The following is a 23,799-nucleotide window of genomic DNA, read 5'->3' as shown; positions in this document are numbered from 1 at the left end:
GCAGTTATCATTCTCCTCTGTGAAGCGTCAATGCCTCAGTAGGGCTTTATAAAATGTCAAGAGTTCCTGTTTTGACTTCCTGCTAATTAGCGCTCCATCCTTTACTTAAGAGCTGCTATGTCGTATTCTACTCAAAAACAAAACACACTTGACTTTGGACAATATGCTTTTTCTTGGACATTACCGAAAGCACTTGTGTTCTTGCTCCTTGTGATTTGTGTGTGAAGGAGGCAAACATCCTGAAATGTTGTCATATCCACATTAGCATGGTATTCAAGGTTAGGAAAAGGGTTTGTTGTAAGGTCTTTCATCAGCATGTGATTTTCCAAAACTGATCTTTGCATGAGTCTTTGTAGAGAACTGTAGAAACTATTCTTTGTGTTCACCGAAAAGTGTGTCGTTTGAGATTTTAATTCACTCAATGCCTGTGAAATGTATCAAAAAAAGGCATGCCACTACAATGATCTGTCTGTTTCCTGTAAACAAGGCAATATTTGTATAAATAGTACCTTCTCATAATCTTTTTTATTCATTCATTTTATTGATTCTGGCCTTGTTCAGATATCTTTCAGTATGTGTAAAATCTACTTTCTTTTTGTACCAATTTTCTCTTACCCCTTTTTCAGGGTCCTCCTGGACGAGCAGGCTTTCCGGTAACTTTCTTTTTAACTTGTGTCTTTGTGTCTCTGTGTTTAGTCTTTGCATGTTTAGATACCACTGCAGTATTGATCTTTCTGCCTGCTCTCTTCTGAGAAGTACTGGATTAAGTATTTGGTATAATTTACAAAAAAATCTGTCATAAAATCAAAAAAAGTGCACCTTGTCATATATTTAACATACCAGCCTAATTTCACTCCCTACATTCAAGTTTAGCCACCAAAGGGGAACCGGTGACCAAGTGGTTAATTTGCACAGCAAGGGACTACAGTTTAGGTTTAGTCACAGCATATTCTGCTGTTTTAAAAAAATCTATCAAAGCCTATTTTAGAACTACAATATGTGTTCAATACATGCATCCATTATCTACACTGCTTTTCATTTGGGAATGGCGCTTCCAGTTGATGATAGGCAAAGTAAGGGCAGTACAATTTCTATAAAATGAATCAAAACCAACATTCAGAACCTTTAAACACCCATATCAATTATTTTCTTATTATTTTCACGGCAGAGTTACATGAAGACACGTCCAATCCGTCGTTTTGACACATTTTGCCTTTAGGGAAGACGACACTGAACAAAAAGAAGTCAAATGTAAACACTGAGGAAAAACAGTTTGCATGAAATACAAATTATTTATTTTCTACTGTTTTAGAGAAGTTAATCTTTACTTAAAAACTAAAATACTTTGTTTTCATTTCAAGCGATGCTTTGATTTCAGTTTGAAATGTTCACTAAATAACTACAGGATAGTTCATCAGATGTGCACTTTTTCATCAGACAAAAATTCCCAGCATTAATAGTTGAGCATATTTACAGCAGAGAAAATGTCAGGGAACTATGGATGTAATATCAGGATGCATTCAGTTACACATTGTAAAATAATCTGGTCAAATGTTTTATTATGCTCACTTGTCAGTTGATTAACATCAGAAATATCAGTACTGCTGTGGACCTGGTTGCTTACAGCTTTAACACTTAGTATTGATAATACTGTTGGCTGGATAAGTTTAATTTTGAAACCCCATTATCTATTTTGCTACACTTTGAATGTAAAACTTTTATAATCTCTCATAAAAAGTGCTGCTTCAGTTTTATTGTCTTCTCCTGTCTTTTTGTCTTTAGTCTAACACTCACTCCCTCTTTCTGCTGAACCAACATGTCAAACCCACATGGTTCCTATCACGACAGCAGGTGGTCATCTAATGACTGACCTCTGTCCTGGTTCACACTTGCAACTAGCAAACTCCTCTTTTTTTTTCTGACAAGCTCAGTGGTGTACCTGGTCCATAAAAAAAGCAGTGATTGATCCCATGCTTTGTTCCATTGCTTGGGTTTTGCTGACATTTTGTGTCAAAGCGAGGATGGTATTGCTTCCAGGATTTGTGATTGATTACAGCTGTCACACAGCGGGAAATTGAATCAGGAGCGGTCTTCGACTGAAAGAGGCCGGAAGGCTGTGGTTTTCAGAAAGAGGACCTGTAAGAAATGAAAATGAGGGAGTCGTGTTTTCCATCAAATGTGGTTATTTAGGAATGTGACATAATGTAGGTCTTTATAACCAAAGGAGGTAGACAGTGATGGATGGATGGATCATACATGCGCTGTTTCCTTCTCACCTCATACACATGCAAATATACACACACGTGCAAACACAAAAATATATTTCCCCACATGCAGGTAGACCCAGTTTAACAGTTTACAGATTTAACAATGATTCCTGCTAACCTCTTGGCTGCTACCATGCATTTAAAGAAGGATAGATATGCTATGCTATGTTTGTGCAAAACATAGTTTTCGAAGGAGACACAGCCGGTGAGCTTTCTTTTCTTGGATGTAAGAAATAGTCATTTGGGTTTCTATTTTACAAGGCATACCAAAAACTAGTGGTGAGTAGACTTGTTTGACTGTATTGATGTGTGTGTGTGTGTGTGTGTGTGTGTGTGTGTGTGTGTGTGTGTGTGTGTGTGTGTGTGTGTGTGTGTGTGTGTGTGTAAGTCGATGGTCCAACTGAGGGTCATTCCAGCATTGAATATTCCTCCTTAATAAACCTCTAACTCGAACTTGCTAAAGAATAGCATAAATAATTTCGAAACAAACTACCAAGGCTCTAATAAATCTGAAAACCACAAGAAAGAGTGACAGACGAAGAATGGAGGTTGGATAATAGCTTGTGTGAGTGTACAGTGATGTATGTGTGTGCAGGGGCTGGGTACAAGATTCTGGGCACATACAGCAGCAGGAGTAGTGCACAGCAATGAAATGTCTTTTAAGTCTAATGCAACACATGACCTGAACCAGAACTCTTTTTTTGTCTCACAGTTATAAACCCTGCCTCAGTGAAGGTTGTGTTTTGTGTTTACAGCAAATAGTCACGTGTGGAGCTGTGTTAAGCCCCTAGCTCTGGATTGAAACCATTTTTGGTGGTGCCAGTCTCTCCCCAAGGCCTTTGTATAAATCAGGACCTTGGACAGGGCTTCAAAGCAGCCAGCTGTAGCGAGATATTTAGAGGCTTTTACAAACATGCCTCATACTAATGACAGAGATACCAGCACATCTGATGTACCAAGACTGAACATATCTAAATACAAGCTCAGACTTGGTTTAAAGCACTTGAGATGAGATGGACTTTGTCTGATTGAAAGGAGGATAGCACTGACTTGTATGTTCCTGTTTTTTTACCCATCATGACTATGTGTCACATCTAAGTATATAACTTTAGCTGAAGTTATTTTACATTCGACTCGGACATCATATGAAAGGTTACTAGGTTATGGTACCTAATCAGTGCATCAATTGGTATTTATGGAGATTTACCATTTCAGATAGTAAAGATCTATCCAATCCTTTCATGTCTGTAAATGGGGGGATCAACCATACATCTCAAATATAACGCTATGATTCCATTTATAAGCCTCTGTTGCACTGTAAGAACAGAAGTTGATAGTTTTTGTTTCTCTACAGCAAGCACTATACATATACATATACACATATTTATGAAGCTATGAAGCAGGGCCTTGGTTCGATGTATCAAGTAATGTTTTTGTCCAGCACAAATTCATAACAAATGTTATCTTTACACACTTTGTACCCTACTCATTGTTATACTATTTATAGAGACCTAAAATTATTCCCTCGTGAGTACAGCAAAATGCAACATTTGGCAAAGGTACAGTGGCAATAAAAAACTGCCTTTTAACAGTAAGAAACCTCGAGCAACACCAGACTCATGTTGAACAACCATCTGTTAAAAAAACGTGCTGGGATTGGAAAATGCGATAGAGGGAGATGCAGAAAGAAAGAGTCACATGATAGTGACAAACCATTTGCCTTAAATAATGTTACTGATATTTAACTCCAAACTTCTCAAATTCACCAGGCTCCTGAGTTGGGCATGACTACATCCTGTGTTTTAATAGTTTTCTAGAAAGCATGTCTCTAGCTCGTCATTGGGCATGGCATGGTGAACCGACTAATCCCAATAATCCCAATTATTTTTCCTTAAATGGATACCATGGCTTCTAGACTTAAAAAAATAGCTACACACCATAAACAATCATTTAAAATCAATGGTAGTAATGAAAGGTCTGTCTATTTCCATTTAAGTGGAATTAGTGTGTATTTAAAGTAGATGCCATTTGATTTATGTGATGTGCTAAAATAATAACAAGCCTTTAAGTCTACATGACAAGGTATCCCTTTAAGAGTTCATTTCAGTCTAACCTAATCATTGACCCTTGTTCCTTCTGAATCTGCATTGGTCAATAGGGTGACAAAGGCAGTATGGGAATTCCTGGGAGAATGGTGAGTGACTAAGGGTTTGTGCATCATGCACTGAAATAGCTGCATACATTTTGACACGGCTGTAGCAATACATGTGTTTTTAGGGGAGCACAGTATGAGATATATATTTATTCTTTATATTTATCTATTCCTAAATAGTGTATGAAGCAACATGTGCACACTATCAATAACTATGTGGGGGTTTCAAGGGCCTTTAATCAGAATTAATAATATGAACATTCTAAGTTTAGGAAGCTTCTATTAAGTGCTGTAGAGTTGTTGATATTGCAAATTCTACAAAAAAATATGAACAGTATTAATTATCTGATTGATGCATCTATCAATGGACTACAACAATGATATCTACTACAGACATTTTAATAGTGTGCTGAATTATAGGTAGTTCATTTTTTTTATCCTTGTCAGTCTAGTTTCCAACAGTACATTATGACTAACCACATATTTAAATCCAAACTGACATAACACAGGTAACACACAATTACGTATTTGGAACTATTACTGACAAATGTGACTTCAGGGAATACCCAATTAATCATTCATTAATCAATAGGTTAACCTGATTCTTTTATCTCGTTTTAACACTACATCATTTTTATTCATCAGTAAGATATAACAAACATCCCTGAATTACCTTTAAGCTGTCTGTGGACTTGACTTTTTTTTTTTTACAACTCCATACAACTGCTGCCACTAGAGGTAGTCAAAGAAAAATCTTGGAATTATATTTTTCAGTATGTTTTTATTTGTCTGTTAAAGACTTAATAGTAGGTGTATACCAGCAAAGTCTGTAATGTATGTATTGTAAAATTTTATTGTAAAATGTATTACAATACTTCATTTAAAAATGTTTTTCCTTTGTTGAGACTTTGTATTCTGCTTTTTTTTTTTAACCATGAACACAGGGTATAAAACATTTTTTATATTAGACCCCTGGCCTTTTAAGGCATCTGTACCGTACTGAATACAAAAACTCAAGACTTACTTGCTGCTGCCATACTGCTGTCACCTTTAAATAATATATCATTTTGCTGTGTAATATATTTAAGGCAGCTTGTGTTTGATGGTCATTTCAGCCCACCCAGTCCGGCTTACTGCAGCATCTATTCTACTTCGGTCATTACAGCCTGCAGGTTTAACCACAGAAGTAATTTGATCAGTTTTGAGCATTTCTTATCTGGCCATTTTCCTTAATATTGTACTCAATTCCACTTAACATTCATATACAATGATTTCCCTTAGCTCTTTCACCACCTCCCCATTACCAGTCCTGAGGATGCTGCATGACCCGAACCCTCTCCATGTCTCTAACACTGGTTCCTCTCTCTCTTGTGTCTTTCTCCTCTTCACACCTTTTTGCATGCCACTGTGTCTGCTGTGACTGAACCCAGGGCTTAAAAGGACAAGCAGGGGAGAAGGTAAGTTTAAAATAGGAACAGTTATTTTCAAAAAAGCAGAAGACAAAAAAACTTGTAGTTGTACATTGTAGTTAACTTTTGTGGTTGTAGTTTGGTGTTGTTTTGGTCATCCATGGTTGACTCGGTGTCCAACAAAGTAGGATGATAAACTTTGGAGGAGATCAACTTTGAAGTACAAACCAGCTGTCATTTGAGTCTTTCTTAAATTGTAACTTTGTGGGTGGTGGTGAAGGTTGGAAGTAGCATGCTGTGCTGTGTACTGTGTGTACAGGTAGCGTGTGATTTATATCAGGGACTCAGGTCCGTATTTTTAAAAAGTATCAGGGTCACATTCTGTAAATGGTTTCCCACCCTGGTTGGATTACCTGAACTTTTACACCATGAAACACAATCGTAACAATTTGTCATTCAAATGTCTGAAAGTTCTAATTTAAGACTCCCCAAAGAAAGTGCAGAGACATTTATGGAGGCCACAGCAGAGAACATGAGGAGATTCTCAAAGAGTCCTTCGAACGAATAGAGTTATACATTGATATAAATAAATATTGTTACTGGTGTGTTGTGTAACAGTTGAATCCTAGCTCTCTGTCATGTTGAAGTTTGAATAAATATGAGTTGCCAGCTGGGACAAAAAAAGATTTATATTTGCCTCAAGGTGGAAATTACATGTTAGAGAAATTTTACAGGAGGTTCTGAATTTTCCCACTCGGCTTCATGAATTGCAGAAGTGTGTCAACAGAGAAGGCAATCACTCAGTTATTCTGCCAATGTCAGCATTACAGGAACCTATAAATCAAAATAATAATTTTTATTCACATCACTAAAATGAATTTTCCAATAAAAGAGGAAGTGATGTCTGCTGAGGTTTAGTCTAGGTTGAATTTAAGTTCATCTATGAAAATGAACTTTGGCGTGGAAGTGACAAAAAGATAAATGAGGAGCTGTGTACTCATAACATCTAACACATCTGTGGCCTTTTATTAACAGTTTAATACAGTACCCGTTTGCCCTCTTTTATTTGGGATTGTTTTGGTTTCTCTGTCCATTCTTTTTTATATTCATATTTCCAGCCATAGCATCTTCCCTGGACAAAAATAGTAGTGTTGACTAATGGGACAGATGGATGAGCAGATGGTTGTCACCAAATCATAGCGAGAAGAAGAAATATTGTCCTTACAATAGTACCATTGCTAGAAACACCATAGGATATGTAATGTACAAAAGCAAGTTTACACTTACCCTATAACAAACTAGCCTGCATTTCCTATATTTTGCTGCTTAAGTTGAGAAAAAAAGATAAATTCAGCTCAAGGAGATATCTCTTATGCAAATCAATGTGCATTTTGGATTGGAATCTGATTCAAACTTACTCACATTACACATTTGACAATCATAATTTTCTATATATCTGCTGTGTCATAGCCAGAAGCGTCTGATTTACAGATTTGTTTTTTGTCAAATACAACGTGATTTGTAATATCTATGTCCAAATTCTTGACACTCATACCACAATGACATATTTCCTTGTCAGCCAAGCACCTTCAATATGATCATTCAAAACTAAAGTTGTCATAACCTCTGCCTGACTTGTAAGGGGACAGAAATAGTAACCTGACCACCAAGGCAGTAAACGGAGAAGCAGACAACTTAGCAGCGGATATTTGGATCACTCTTCCAAACCGTATCCAAAATAATCTACAGACTTCCTTTTTATTTCTAGGCAGGGAACATATTGTAACAGCGTAATTGGGATTTGGCCCAGACTGTCTCACAGTAGCTGCCAGGACAGAGGGGATGTAGAAATCAAGGATTTACACTCTGCAGACTTGGCTGTAGATCATTTCTTACAAGGAAGTGTCTTCCTTAGACAAGGAGGAATGGGGCAGACTTATGATAAGTAAATTGATGTAAAAAATAGTGTAAGTGAAAGCTATACCTTTTCCAGACACTGCACTCTCAAACAAAAGGCTTTTGTGGGTTCTGTGGGAGAGTGTTATGGGCAAGAGACTGGCAAGGGTGGAAGGAAAAGCAGTCAGACATGATGGATCGGTTATGTGGAGAAAAAGCCACTAACCAACAACCATAGAAGATGAACACTTACCTTAATTTAGGAGGAAATGAGATCTGTCTGCTTGTTGTTCTACGTAATTGTAGATGTGTGTGTAAATGTGTGTGTGTGTGTGCGCGCGTGTAGTTGCACAGATTGGGTACTAGTTTAAGATCTGATTCTAAAGTTTTCCTTGTTACCTTGACCTCTTAAAACCAGAGTAATCCAATCTCTTTGTGAGTGTATCTGCAGATCTTCACTTGTCTGATGCAGCAAATTTGTAGAAAACCAAAGAAGAAACTGAAAACTGCTTCAGTTGATGTGAACCTTTTTTCTGCCTGTACCTTTGCCTTCTGGCCCCTAAGTGATTCGTCCGTCAGCAAACCAAGAATGAGAAAACAAACTTTTAACCTCCTAAAGTAGACATTTATTCAGAAATATTTAGAATGGCCTTTGTCTTTGATGGATGGCTGAGACTTTCAGACATGGACAAGCCATAGGGTGCTGGTTTAGCTAAGGTGGGAGAGCGCACCCAATGTGCAAGGGCTCCAGTCCTTGTTGCACTGGAACTATGTAGACCCAGCTCCTGACATTTTTCAGTGTTCTGTCATTCCTCACTCTCTCTCCCCACATTTATTTAATTCCTTTCAGCTTCAGGGCTCTCTGCATATCAATTTATCTTACGTGTCTTACTGGCTAAGCTTTATGTTACTGCAGTGCTTTTTGGAATTGGACTGGAAATGTTCTGCTTTCATACATAGAAATAGTTTATTTTCAGATGCAGACAGGCGTTACATGATCAACTGTTGCAGGCTTTTTCTCACCCTATTTAATTTATGGTTTTGATATGTAAATGAAATATGAGGATAAGACAATGAGGTGAAGGGTGCCAAGGTGTTGTTACATTAAGACAGACAAAGGGACATTGATCATAACTTATGCAACTGTGTCACAGTTATTTTAGAACAGGTTCATCAAAAAAAAAGAAGTTTCCATTAATTAATTGATTAATTAATGTGCAGTGCATAAGATAAGATATATTGCTCACTATAGCATTGTTAAGAGTAACATGAGTTTCTAGTTGTCATCTTCTCTTAGAGAACCATTGTGACAGAAAAGCTTTAGCATGTTAGCAGAAAACTTGCTAGCTTCAACTAACCCTACAAACAGTTGTATTAATGTAATGTGGAACCTTCAACTGTTACCAGAGCTTTGCATTTCTGTGAATGTCCTCTGCAGTTGTGTGAAAGGAGGTATTAATTGTTTGGATGTCAAGCACACGCTAGTGGCTGGATTTGGCCCTGCTAAAGCTAGTTATCTTCAGGACTGCTTCATTGTGCTGAACTTGTGTTATATTATATAAATAGGGGAAAACCATGGGAAAGACCCATTTCATCTTCTTTTGTTCTGCTTTCTTCCTCTTTCTCTATCTGTCTAAAGGGAGCTCCAGGCGAGCCAGGTCTGTCTATCATTGGACCAAGAGGACCTCCTGTAAGTTTCTGCACCTCTCTCTTCACCTAATAAACAGCTTAGCTTAACGCCAAACTTCTTTTATTAGCTACATAGCCATTATAGTAGACCTCTGCTTAACGCATTAGGGTTTGGGATACCACGTTATCAAGTTCTGTTGATTAAACCAGACAATAGGAAAGATGTTTGACTTGCGGGTTACTGAGCTTTGGTGGATGTTCATGTAGCAACACTATCTTAAATCAAAACTGTGTGAATGCACAGTATATATTTGAAATATGCTATTTAATAGCAGCTTGTGTGGAAACAGCTGTATTGTAGACGATTCTTGAAACTGTGGTTTAGTCAAAAAATGGATCATTAGTCACGCCTGTTTTATCAGGAATCCAGGAGAAAAAAAACTCTGGACCACTCTGGTCCAAATGTGGTGAGTGGTTTTTATCCAGACACCAGGTCTTTGCCTTAATGGATAAATGCAAGTTCTTGGGAAGCCCTAATAAGTTTAGTGTGTCTTTTTCTTCTCCTTTTTCACAAAAACAATGTTGCCTCTCAAGTTGCATAATACGCCTTTAAAAAGTGGCACAGCTATGAGTCTAGCAGACATAAGTGGTGTCTACATCTGTTTTTGTAATTGAGGGTTATTACAATCTTTACCGGTGTGCCCACTCTTCCTGGATGGTAATAGGCATTTCTGATGAATAACAGGCTGTGGAGGAATCTCTATACAGGACAAGCCATGTTGAACTTAGAAGTCCAGTTAGTCAGAAACACTTAGAAGTTAGTTTACCACAGCAGGTGAGATTGACATAAGAGACTCCAGTCATGACCTTAGATGGAACAAGGGAGTTGATTCAAGAGAGAGGTGAGAACTAGAGGAAATGACAGCTTAGGCGAGCCAAAAGGCTCGACTTCTTCACCACATTGTCATTTCAACAGGTTAGATGGATGAGTGTAAAGATATTTTCCACTTAGTGAAAGGTTTTCAACTTAACAGCTAGACTATGGGCTGCAAAGAAGTCATATTTTAGAGACGTGATGTTTTATAGCACACTCACATTGACTTCAAGAAACTGCTAAAAGGGAAATAATGAATACATCTGGTCTTCATCAGTAGATGGATGTGTCCATATTCTGGAACTCTTTTACAATACATTTCGATTGGCACAATATTTGAGCGGCAAGTGTTAGCTCTTGAAAAAAGTATTCTGTAAGAAAAGAAACCCAAAGGAAGTTAAAGTTACATGCTTTCCAATAACCGTAAACTGGATGCCGGGGTCTTCATCCTAAGATTGATCATTTTTTCGGAAGCTTTTTGTTCATGTTGGCGTGACCCTATCCCTACAATGTTTCAATAGTCACATCCTTGTAATTCTATTCCCTTGCTTCTTGATTTTTTCTTCACTCTTTTTCCCGAGGATATTGAATGTCCAACAGGCAAGGTAGAGAAACTGCAACAGGCCACCAATGCTGGCTAATTGTTATTGACATGCTGTACTGTATGCTCATTGAGCTCCTTCACTCTCTCTCTGAAGTACAAGTATTTTAGATTACTGCTCCCTGGACTTTTCTTTTCAGTGCTCCATTAAAGTGCCTGATTTTCTCCTGTGCAGAGAGAATGCATGTACACATGCTTGGTGTATTCCCCAAAGTCTACAGTATCAATCGCAGTGTCAAAATCAATTTCAGTACTCTGTAAATACCTCTGCAGATGGATTGGGGGAAAAACTGGATCTTCTTACTCTGCTAGTATATTTTCTATGTTAAACTTTTTGAAGCATAACAAACACACTGATTGTTCCTCTGTTTCTCTTTAGGGACAACCTGGAACACGGGGCTTTCCAGGCTTTCCAGTAAGTCATGACTATTGTTTGTCATGGTTGTCAGGGTCATATTTATGTTGAAATCATTTTGCAATGACTGAATAGTTGAGATTTTTATTTAAATCAGACTCTCTAAAGACCACCAGGCATCATAAAATTCTTACATTATACATTCTTCTATAATACATAAACGGTGGTAATAAGGTGAGTATATATTAAAAAAAAATTTAAAAAGCCAGCATTTTTGGTTTCCTCTGAAGTTGTGCAATTTATGCACAATATTAAATAGTTATTTAGAAAAGTTGATTAGTGTTTGGCAGCCAAACACTACTCAAGTTAGGTTTGGGAAGAAAACTTAAATTTGGTTACTTCCGAGTGACACAAAGTCTTTGTTTTTCATCTTAAACATTGCCAAGAGGTATTTCCATTATTCTTCAACTGCCTGTTTAATTTCACAATATGACTACTTTCATCTATACCCACACAACCTACCAACATATTCCACTTACATAAAGTATCATCCAGTTCTGCAAGCAGCTCATTTTCTGAGTGATGTTGTACTGTGGCCAGCTGTTGGAGTAGAAATTGTGTGATGCATTTGCAAATCTCTGTACGTGCTCACACATCTCCCTCTCTTCTTTTCTCCAAAGGGTCCAATCGGGTTGGATGGCAAGTCTGTGAGTTTCCCGACGTTTTGGTCAGAGTGAAATAACTGTGAAATTGCTCCATGCACTGCCCAGAACTGTGATTATCTGTAATGATAATGAGTGTAATTAAGCTTAGAATAACTTTGATCATTATTGTAATATAATCTCTATTAGTGTCATTAATGTTATTAAAGGGTGGGGTTAAACGTGCCTTGAATATTTTTTTCTTTATTTAAAATCAAATGAGGGTTTTTGTTTAACCATCTCTGTTTTCTGTTTTATCGATTCATACAGGGACAAAATGGACAGAAGGGAGACATGGTAAGAAGTCCTATAAGTCTGAATTCTTCACAAGTGTAGCTGGAAAACCTTGCATACAATGGATGTTTCACTTGGGGCTGGTCAATGCTGCTCGTTGACGGTGGCACACAATGATCTGACTATATTTCATGAGATTTAACATTCAAATATTAAATATTAGCACTCTGTCTTCCTACATAATATTAGATAATAACATATCTACTATTGTTAAATAATAATAAAGGATTATCTTAAATCCTTCAGTACCTTATGAGCCATACAGTGAAAGCAGACAAGATCTAGAGTAGTTAAATTGTCCATGACAGTGTTGTTCATAACTTATGATCTGAAGAAGACTTACTCTGGCTGACTATCAGCTGTTAAAGAGCGAAAGCCAGTAAGCAGATCTCCAGCTTTCATGGTCTGTTTAACTTTATGTTCAAATTTTTGTTTCAGTTCTGTCCTTCATTTCTATTAAGGTGGAAAATGGAGTTGTCGTGTTTTTGCCATTATACTGATCTGTCTGAAGCCACAGTTATACCTTAGATGGCATTAACAGTGAGAATTTAAAGTTTGAATTTAAAATATGACCATTGGTGATGTATGACGTTGCAAAATCTGCTATACTGTATATTCAGTGCAGAATATTCAATGTTAATGTTCTTCTTTGGCAGTGAATCCCAAAAACAATAGAATGTGTTGATATCCTTGCTTTTAGACGGCTTTTTGTGGTTTCATTAGCTTTCCTCATGGCTCTGCTTGTGGACCACTACTCTTGGCCAGACGGGGGGAAGTCATTTCACTTGAGTTTGTTTTCATAAGAGGGGGACTTGTGCCTTCTGTGTCCAGTCCTGTTGAATTTCAGGCTAGCACAAATGACAACATTTCCAGGAAGCTGAGTGGGGTTGGATACTGTTGAAATAACGTTTAATGTTGATTAATGGCCCTGTAATGAGCTCCTGTTTCTTCGACTCTTTCCTGACGAATGTCAGCTTCTATTGAAAAGGGCTTTGAGCAGTTGTCTGATAAATGTATGGAGGTGCTGTTGCATTCACAATGTGGCTTAAGATCTGTGACTGTGAGTTCACCAGCATGGGGTGCTCTGGATGTGTCCTACTGGGTCCTCTCCCTGAGTTCATTAATCAACTGGCTGCTGAGCTCTGACAGCTACTTACACTGGGCACACCCCAGGGCCTGATGGGAAGTCAAACTAAGTACCTTTGACCAAAAAAGTAATTGGAAGAGACTCCTGCAACAGCTTTTTCATTAGTTTGATTGATCCCTTGACACATTTCCTCATTTCACTCATGTTTATTGAAGGTATTTATGTTGAGTCATGTTTTATTCATTGTAAAGTTGTAAACCAATGCTCAAATCACATTAAAGACTGACTGTGTTGATGTTGAATTTCAGGGTCAGCGTGGTCCTAAAGGACTCCCAGTAAGTATAAAAGTCATTTCTGAAATAATAACCAGCTAACATTTAAGCTAACTGCTAAACACCTGACCTTACTGTATCTAATTTATGTGTTGTTCTTACTTTTTAGGGGGATCCTGGACCCAAAGGAGAGAAGGTGAGACGCAGTTTACAATATGTTAACTGTTTTTCCAGGAAGTAATTGGTTCAATTTACTCCATTCATTGGAGTACTCTTGCAAAATAAGCATTGCAATTTTTATAAGTTAGGGATTTAAATAAAGAGGCTAACATACAGTAATTGTGCAAGATGAGGTTCAGCACTTTCCGACTTTGAATCCCGAACCTCCCAACCATAACTCTACTACATGTATATGTGGTCTTTTTAAATAAAGCCTTTTGTCCTTCTTATCTTTAGGGCGTTTGTGGAGATTACACACACCGGGTAAGTAAATCTTCACAATTTTCAAAACCAGATTTTTTTTTTTACTCTCAATAAATTAGACTTGATGCTGAATTTCTAAAATGATTTGAATCTACTTTTAACGCTGTAATGTAAATTCTATTTTAATGGACTGAACTGAACCTGTACTCTATCCAACAGATTACACCAGCATCTGTATGTACAGTGTTGTAATGTCAGAAAATTACAGAAATCTGAAGTTGGAAGAGGAGAAACTACTGCAGAAGCTTGACGGGCAAATTGCAAGTAGCTCAATGATAGGTAGCACATGTAGGTAGCATATGTGGAGCTAAGCAGTTCTTTGGCCTATCGTCTTTGGGGTTTGGTTAGTTGAGGGAAAAACAAAGCAATTACCAGCAATCGGCATGATAAAGGTTCGTGTGTGGAGCTGCCAAGAATAAGAGTCTCCTGTGCAAAGGGGATATTTTAGATAGCAAAATCCATTTCCAGCATAATTCAACCTTTGATTGAATAAATACGAATACTGAGATAATTAAACATTTGCCACCAGTTTTCCCCCTGAAAAAGCATTACAATGCAATGCTCAGATTGATTTATATGTAATTCATTAACCTTCATATTGTGACATACATCTCTAAACAGGCTACATATATTTCCGAATAAGGAGTCCAAGTTACTCTTTGATAACAAGATGTATGCCTGTTGAGTTTGTCTTCCATTTACCTCTCTGAGCTCCCTACAACAGTCTGCATGGGAGGTCCAATCCCAATGTCTAAGAAATTGAAAGACCTCTGTCAAGTGATACCCCTGGGGTTTGGGGGCTAGCTGTAGGGGGAGGTAAAATGTTCAGTGCTTGGTCTTTCAGGAGAAAGCGAGCAAGATCAGCAAATATTTGTGTAACATTTATTTCAGCAGTATGGAAGAGAATGGCAGCTTGCACATTTCTCAAACAGCCAACCCGTTGTTAAAGTGAGGCCCATGGGATTCTTTGTTCTTCTTTGTGGGAGTTGGATTGGACAATTGATCAATCTCTTCTGTGTTAATGCAGATCTGGAGTATGGATGTGGTTAGCCTAACTTGGGTGTAAGGCTGGAAGCAGTGGGGAACAGCTAGCCTGGTTTATTTCTAAACCTTTTGCTAAAAGTTTACCAGGTTGCATCCCTTTTTCATCCAAGTTTGTGGTCAGTTATAATGAATCTAATTTGACAAACTTTATCACTCTGGTTTTGGTTTCAAAAGTAATAGCTTTAGTATGTCCATATCAAAAGGAGCAATTGGCATTGGAAAGACATGCAAAAAAACAGTCTGTTCTCCTGTTTTAAATTGTTATGCTAAGGCTAACCACATCCAGACTGAAGCTGTCTTGTTTACAAAAAAGCATCTATCTTGACACTGAACTATGTGGAAAAGAAGAAATTCACATTTGGAGATGTTCCTTTTGAATTAAAACTTTTCAAGTCTTCACATGACATTACACACTTTTGTGTGGTAGGATGATGACTTTTTGCAAACATTACTAGCACTGACTGAAATGACCACTTCCCTGGTGTTTAGGGCCTCTTTGTGCAGGATCTTCCTCTGAAAACCCTGGCTGCCTTGCGCTCCAGTCAGGCTCTGACGTTAAAGGTTTGTGGGTGCCTGAAAACACCCCAAAAGACAACTCTCAGAGGGGGTGACACCAAGTCATGCCAAAAAGAGATAGCCAGTGCCTATGAGCCAGGGCACTCTTCACCTCTCCACTCTAAAAAGTATAGATATCAGTATAGGAACAAAGCTGCTACTGGTTTGGTTCATGCAGTTACTATCAACTTGAATAGTTACTGAAATTAAGGTTACTTGTGCTTCCAAATCAAAGGACACCAATATTGGAAAGAAATTATGGAATTAAATGAGAAATTACATTTAGCATAAGTGTACAAATTGTGTTTTGAGTGAAAATTCTCTTACAAAAATGATAAATGCTGAGATGAAAGTTTATTTTTAACTTTCGACTTCAAATTATTTGCAAATCAGAAAATAAAAAATAAATGTAATGTTTTGTCTTATCAAGCCTACCGTTTTGTAAATACACACCCTATCTGAGATCTATTTTAAAGAAAATATGTTGTGCTTCCATCAGTTTTTATCTGTTAAAAGATTTCATTCTAATATTGGCAGCCTTTGACTTCATATCTTTAAAACATGGTTCAACTTGTGGAGGATAGTGGGACATGGTGAGGGACAAAGCTGCACATTTGCCTACTTTTACAGCATTTATACCCCTACTTATATTTACTTATAACATGCTGTATATATTTCCACACAAATAGCACATGTAGCACTAGATTTTTGTTGTACTTTCAACTGTGCTGCTAAACAATAGTCTGACTTTTCACACACTGGGAAAAGAAAGTTTCCAAAATGAACCAAATTATAGATAACATATTTAGAAGTTTTAGAAGGAGAAACTTTCTAGAGGTATATGGGTGATGGGATAGTTTTTGCTTTATTGGTGCTTGCAGAAAAAAAAGTGGAAATATATATACATCTATATAAGCTATGTCAAAAGTAGGTAAGTTGCATGCAGCTGGTTCTACTTGGAGATAATGAGGAATGTAGCAGCACGGATATAGATCATACGTGTTCTATCCTTTCTAAATCTGTATCTGATCATGCTGGTCATCTCAACAGAAGCGGCGTATTGTACAGCCCTGTGTTGGACAGTTGGCCACAGTAAGTCTGGATGTGCTATGTAACTTTACTGCTGTACTCTCTTTCTGGCAAGACTGGTGCCCACCTCTGCTCAGCTGCAATCTAAAGGCCTGACTTACCTTCATGGGGACACTGATGCACACAGTCCTAAATATGGGATACACAATGACTTACAACAAACAGACTCCAACATATTCAAAGAAATTTCAAGCATTTGCAATGTTTTGGAAAATAGAAGCATCACTGTACATCAACTATCCCCTTCATCTCTCCAGGCCTGTAGTTTGCTGTGCTGGTACCTTTTCTGTCTTTTTTTCCTTCAACCTTGTTTTTCTTTTTTTCTCTCCCTTGCATTCCCGTTTGTTTGCCTTTCACTCTAATGTTCTATTTCTCTTCTCCCTCCACATCCCTCCACCTTGTCATCCCTCGTTCTCCTTTCTCTGGCCTCCTGGTGACCTTTGCCCTGTGACCTTTTTTCACCGCTGGCCACCTGTGCTTTGTGACTGCCCCCGGCAGATGTTGCCCATCACCGTGCGCAACATGCCCTCAATAAGCCCTCTAATCCTTAAACGCCTCAAGGTACAATTCTCTCTGCCCCACTCTCGCCCCTTCTTCTTTGCCCGCCCTGTGGCTGTTGACCGCCGCCATCTGCCGCCAAAATCTCTCCCCCCCTGCAAATATGTTGAAATTAACCAATTTTTGGCTGCTACTGCTGCTCAATGTTTAGATATGTTAAAAAAATGTAGGTCAGTATTGTGTGAAGGGGAATCCATAGAAATACCTTGCAATTTAAGCAAAGGTAGTCTGTGGCAAGTGAGGATAAAAATACTGAAATAAATAGATACAAACAAGTTGATACGATACGAGTTGTATTGATAGAAATTGGAAAACAAAATTCATTCAGTGTACCCTCATCAAAAATGAAAATGGCAAGAAGAAAGTGGTTCCCAAAATCCTGATTTGCATCCAATACATTTTTATTTTTATTTCTAATCTTTATAAAATAGCAACTTCTGTATCCTTTATCTTTAACAACAGTTACAGCATGTTAGCAATGGCAGAGATGTGAAAACTCTGGGGGCTATTGGAAAAGAGTTCAGTTAGGTCTATGCTAAGCCCTTCCACAAAGTTTAATTCAAATCCAGAAGGCAGTTTTTGTTACAACTCTACTGACATGCAACGAGACAAACAGAGAACTAAGGAACACCAGTCAACATCTAGTGTGTCTTGGCTGCTCTACGCCAGGACAAAACAGTGTTAAAATTGTTCAGAACAGTACATTCTTATATCAGCCATTAGCAGCTGGAGTCGATCCATAACGATGTCTATAAGGCCTGTCATGTCCTGACCTATGAATCACATGGAGTTATTGGGCCGTGCAGAGAAGAAGATGGATGACAAAACATAGATCTAATGTGGTTAGATATGTTCTCTATTATCTCAGAAGCTTGGCAGCCCTCTGCAGCCCTGAGCTACTGTTTGTGTGTGTATTCCTACAACAACACAGTGATTGCTGAGTGACTGAAGTAGAACCAGTGCTTTGTGTTAGGAACTCCCTAAGTCGGACCATATGTGCAAATAAATAGTGTACTGTCTGTATCATATATTACTTGCCCAGTAAACTTGTTGCCCTTCATAACAATGGTTATTTCCATTTGGTGGCGCCTTCTGTATAACATATCAATACATTCAGGAAATTGAGGATAGTTTTTTGACATCTAAATGATGAGTTGGGGAGATTAATTTTGCTTTAAACAAAAGAGAAACAGATTCAGATGTGTAACAGACAGCCGCTGAGGTTCTCTTCATATCCTGTGCTCGTTTTATTTTGCTTAGTCTTGGCTTCAGCTGGGGATCATTTCCAGGGTTCCTGCTGTCAGTTGGCAGCATCAACATCCACACACAGAATAACTGTTCATTGCTTAGAAGCAACAGAAAAATAAATGATATTAAAGTCAAGGCCATTCACTAATTTCAAACATACATAATGAATAACAAAGTAAAGGATTCAAACTGAACAAAGAAGAGGTAGAGTACTTTTAACAACCATAGCTGAAAAATGGCGGGTCCAAGACAGTTGTTATTACCATGATATTTTGCAGCTTTAAAAATGCAAAACAAACAATAAAAACCTTCATTATACATAGATAAACAGAAAAAAAAATATATATATATATCAAGCGATGTTAATTGACCCCATTTAAGAAGCACAATGTCTACTTTCTCTGGACACTATGTCAGGGGATGGAAGTCGTTACATTATGTGACATAACACAATTTACCGACAAAAACAGCAACATTATAAGAATTGTCTTTGTTCAGGGATGGACTTTTTCCAACATGACCCAGACAGTGACTTTAACCACTTAAACTGAAGGTCACTGAGAGTGAATATTGTGTGTTTGTTTGGACCTCAATATCTTGAGGCCTTTAAGTGACCTTACCCAACATTTAACAAGGTATTTAGTGACTTTGATTTTATTTAAGAGCAAATTGATCCCAAAGTGAGCGAATGACCAGAGAAAACCTTAAATAGATTCAAAGTGAACTTAATTCTGTTTTTATTTTTCCTTTTTATTTAGCCCAGATAAAACTTCCCTGAGTCCTGAATGAAATATTGCACTCAAGCATCTTAACAGCTTGGCTTGCCCCCCAGCTAACCCTGCTCTCTTCACCCCCACCCTTACTTGAGGTGGAGTGTGAGGTTGTTGATTTGGCATGACCAGTGTGAAGAGGTTCCCTCCAGCATGGCAGGTTGTAACTCAAGGTCTCTCAGCAGGGCGAGCCTGGAGCGCAGGGACCCCCAGGACCTCCAGGGCCCCCTGGACCCCCAGGCCTTAATGGAGCCAGTGGCCCACCGGTAAATTCCAGTTTGACTTCGCTTTTTACACCTGTTGAGCTTCCACCTGAATAAATATTTCATCTTTACAAAGAAAACACAATATGTTGGGAATACAATCATAAATATATTGAAAAGATTTTAATCAACTCATTCAGAATCAGTGGCCCAACTGTAACAATTCAGTATGTTATAATCCAAAACCATTCTACAGTACTGAGCGGTAGACTCACAAATCGTCAAATGTTGAAAACAGGATAATTTATGTTACAAACATTGTGTTGTGATTATCAAACTTTTTTTTCTTGAGAGTTGTATAGGTTTGAATATTACAAATAGGTTCTCTTTGTTCACAGAAACCATTTAAACCTGACTTGCTGCTGTCTGCGACTCTTATGTTATGTTATGTTGGTTTATAGTACAAACCAATGACCTAAAACAAGCACTGATCAGTCTTCTAAGTGTTAAGTTAGAGTTCAGTTTTGTTGCAAGTGTAATTGACTATTTTGCTAATTTGGTTAAATTATTTTAGAATGAAAAGTATTTAAAATTTCTGCTTGGCTCAAACTGTGCCCATATTTGGCTCATTTGTTGATATTGTGCCGAGTATATAAAAACAATGTCTCTTCTTTTCATACAGGGTAAACCTGGTGAGCCTGGCAAACCAGGAAAAGACCCAAGGGTAAGCTTGGGTTCACTAAATCCTCTGCCTCTATTTTTCCAGACCCTTCTCAAAGGTGAAAGGTTGCTTTATGTGATGTTAACCATTTTGTGTTTTCTTTGTTTCTGCAGCTTTTACTAGGACTGAAGGTAAACGTTTTTCTCTTCTTGTCAAAACAGCATAATTACAGTTCTGAAAAGCTTAACTTATCACTGTGGTCTCTTATGATGACTTCAGAGTTATTGCACACAAACACACTCAGATCCAAGTACAACAGGCCACATGAAACGGATCCAGTCAAGATGTTTCCACTTGGACCAAGTGCAGATGTTTAGAAAGTTAGCCTCGGCTACACACTGCCTTTGGATTGGATGAGTATAGATCTCCACATGATGTATTAATTGCATCATGGATTATTTAAGAGGAGGAATGTTGCTTGAGAGTTCAGGGAAGCGTACCGAGTCCTGTAAATGCCTCAGACTGTGAAAAACAACTGAAGCTCACAGATGTGCCTCTCACATGTGATTCAGCATTAGCAGTAATATCTGAAAGCATCTAATTGGAAAGATTTAAACCCTCAAACTCAGCCTCAGTCTCCGGTCTATAGGTGAATCTGTCAATAATTAACACTGGATTTGTTATATTGGCTGTACATACAGTATTTGTACATATTTTGTTGTTTTTCTCCAGGGTGAGCCAGGTGTGCCGGGACAAAAGGTGAGCTCTTGAATGCATAACATTATGAACAAAAAACATTGTAATAAGAATCAAAGACATGGTTACATTGACTCTTAAATAATTAGTCCAGTGCATGACTTACTTCCATCCCATTATAATGCTTGATTTTTTCACTGACTGAAAAAATCCAGTTTAATTGTTTTGAGAAGTCAAAGATTTTGGTCTTTGGCTGTGTCAGCTAACTGTGTGCTTACATCTTCTTCACAGGGTGATCGAGGTGATGTTGGCACATCAGGTCCTGAAGGCCCAAAGGTATTTCTGTTTGAGTAACTGTGTTTTTTGATCATTTGGAATGAAAGTTATACTGAGCTGATGGATGATAGAAACAAGCATCTTCAAGTTGATTAAAATAGTCATCATTGCTGCTTTGGCTTTTAAGATATGGGATGTGAGCAAGGACTTCCAAAACTGGATGTTGCCACCATGTCATTTTGCCACGCCCAAGTTGGTTTGTTGAAATTGAGCTAAAGCAGGTTTCCTTTTTGATTTGGAACGAGGGTGGAGCCATAGTTTGATGAGGGGATGGAAAGATGGATAAATTAATAGGTGGATGGATTGATTTTAAAATGTGGGGTTTATGGGGATCAATCAATTAATCAATCTTTATTTGTATAGCGTCAATTCATAACAGATGTTATCTCGAGACACTTTACAAAAAGGAGGTAAAGGACCTTACTATTTTTTTCTGTTAACATTAACAAAAGAGCAGGTAACAAGACCATGCTCATCGTTATCGGGATGGAATTTTAAAGAATGAAGTTGCTACTACAGGAAAAGCAGTTTTTTGGTTCTTGCTTGATTGCATCATTTTGAAATATGGATTTTACTGTTTGGGTGTTAGCTTTTGTGTGGCATGAGGTTTTTAAAAAGTCTTTCTCTTTTAAGATACAGGACAGTGGGCCATCTACTGTATGTAGCATTATCTGACCCTTTCTCGCAAACATTATACCACCATGTATACTCAACAAAAATATAAACGCAACACTTTTGTTTTTGCTCCCATTTGTCATGAGATGGACTCAAAGATCTAAAATTCATTCCAGATACACAATATTACCATTTCTCTCAAACATTGTTCATAAATCTGTCTAAATGTGTGATAGTGAGCACTTTTGCTTTGCTGAGACAATCCATCCCACCTCACAGGTGTGCCACATCAAGATGCTCATCAGACACCATGATTAGTGCACAGGTGTACCTTATACTGCCCACAATAAAAGGCCACTCTGAAATGTGCAGTTTTGTCTCACAGCAAAATGCCACAGATGGCGCAAGCATTGAGGGAGCGTGCAATTGGCATGCTGACAGCAGGAATGTCAACCAGATCTGTTGCTCGGGCATTGAATGTTCATTTCTCCACCATAAGCCGTCTCCAAAGGCGTTTCAGAGAATATGGCAGTACATCCAACCGGCCTCACAACCGCAGACCACGTGTAACCACACCAGCCCAGGACCTCCACATCCAGCAGGTTCACCTCCAAGATCGTCTGAGACCAGCTACTCAGACAGCTGCTGAAACAATTGGTTTGCATAACCAAAGAATTTCTGCACAAACTGTCAGAAACCGTCTCAGGGAAGCTCAACTGCATGCTCGTCGTCCTCATCGGGGTCTTAACCTGACTCCAGATCGTCGCCGTAACAGACTTGAGTGGGCAAATGCTCACATTCGATGGCGTCTGGCACGTTGGAGAGGTGTTCTCTTCACGGATGAATCTCGGTTTACATTGTTCAGGGCAGATGGCAGACAGCGTGTGTGGCGTCGTGTGGGTGAGCGCTTTGCTGATGTCAATGTTGTGGATCGAGTGGCCCATGGTGGTGGTGGGGTTATGGTATGGGCAGGCATCTGTTATGGACGAAGAACACAGGTGCATTTTATTGATGGCATTTTGAATGCACAGAGATACCGTGATGAGATCCTGAGGCCCATTGTTGTGCCATACATCCATGAACATCACCTCATGTTTCAGCAAGATAATGCACGGCCCCATGTTGCAAGGATCTGTACACAATTCTTGGAAGCTGAAAATGTCCCAGTTCTTGCATGGCCAGCATACTCACCGGACATGTCACCCATTGAGCATGTTTGGGATGTGCTTGACCGGCGTATACGACAGCGCGTACCAGTTCCCACTAATATCCAGCAACTTCGCACAGCCATTGAAGAGGAGTGGACCAACATTCCACAGGCCACAATTGACAATCTGATAAACTCTATGCGAAGAAGATGTGTTGCACTGCATGAGGCAAATGGTGGTCACACCAGATACTGACTGGTTCTGAGTCCCCAGACCCTCAATAAAGCAAAAACTGCACATTTCAGGGTGGCCTTTTATTGTGGACAGTCTAAGGTACACCTATGCACTAATCATGGTGTCTGATGAGCATCTTGATGTGGCACACCTGTGAGGTGGGATGGATTGTCTCAGCAAAGCAAAAGTGCTCACTATCACACATTTAGACAGATTTATGAACAATGTTTGAGAGAAATGGTAATATTGTGTATCTGGAATGAATTTTAGATCTTTGAGTCCATCTCATGACAAATGGGAGCAAAAACAAAAGTGTTGCGTTTATATTTTTGTTGAGTGTATATCAGATCAAATGAAATGATATGATGAAAGTGAAAGTTTAAAATGAAGCTATAAAAGTTGTTCTGAAGCCAAATCAAATAAATAGCGAGGCCCTGACCTCACAAAGTGAGTCAGGTAGCATCTGCTCCCACATTTATGGTTTTGACATTTGTTCAATGGAACATGTTTGTTGGGTTATTGCATAATAGTCTCCCTAATATTGAACAAACAGAGATGTACAAAGCATTCAAACACATGTTGCACACACTAATACTAACACAGTGTGTGGACAGCAGGCTAA

At 38.4% G+C, this 23,799-nt stretch overlaps 1 protein-coding gene across 12 annotated transcripts in view; it reads left to right on the top strand.

Annotated features, from left to right (window-relative positions):
- The first annotated feature begins 610 nt into the window (after window positions 1-610).
- Window positions 611-23,799, top strand: part of col13a1 (collagen, type XIII, alpha 1) — a 54,547-nt gene continuing 31,358 nt past the window's right edge. For 8 of the 12 annotated variants that reach the window (XM_079362995.1, XM_079363005.1, XM_079362997.1 and 5 more), the window contains exons 1-16: window positions 633-653; window positions 4,426-4,461; window positions 5,850-5,876; window positions 9,364-9,414; window positions 11,208-11,243; window positions 11,864-11,890; window positions 12,155-12,181; window positions 13,574-13,600; window positions 13,707-13,733; window positions 13,994-14,020; window positions 15,554-15,625; window positions 19,467-19,550; window positions 20,170-20,211; window positions 20,322-20,339; window positions 20,881-20,907; window positions 21,136-21,180. In XM_079362995.1, the coding sequence (XP_079219121.1) occupies window positions 4,441-4,461; window positions 5,850-5,876; window positions 9,364-9,414; window positions 11,208-11,243; window positions 11,864-11,890; window positions 12,155-12,181; window positions 13,574-13,600; window positions 13,707-13,733; window positions 13,994-14,020; window positions 15,554-15,625; window positions 19,467-19,550; window positions 20,170-20,211; window positions 20,322-20,339; window positions 20,881-20,907; window positions 21,136-21,180 (558 nt within the window). In that variant the 5' untranslated portion in view covers window positions 633-653; window positions 4,426-4,440. Of the gene's footprint in view, window positions 654-4,425; window positions 4,462-5,849; window positions 5,877-9,363; window positions 9,415-11,207; window positions 11,244-11,863; window positions 11,891-12,154; window positions 12,182-13,573; window positions 13,601-13,706; window positions 13,734-13,993; window positions 14,021-15,553; window positions 15,626-16,669; window positions 16,712-17,206; window positions 17,270-19,466; window positions 19,551-20,169; window positions 20,212-20,321; window positions 20,340-20,880; window positions 20,908-21,135; window positions 21,181-23,799 lie in introns of all 12 variants that reach the window. The other 4 variants (XM_079362996.1, XM_079363002.1, XM_079363001.1 and 1 more) reach the window with 4 other exon arrangements.

The sequence above is a fragment of the Symphodus melops genome (assembly GCF_947650265.1).
Source record: "Symphodus melops genome assembly, chromosome: 15".
Classification (NCBI taxonomy): domain Eukaryota; kingdom Metazoa; phylum Chordata; class Actinopteri; order Labriformes; family Labridae; genus Symphodus; species Symphodus melops.
This window is presented reverse-complemented; position numbering and strand designations above follow the sequence as displayed.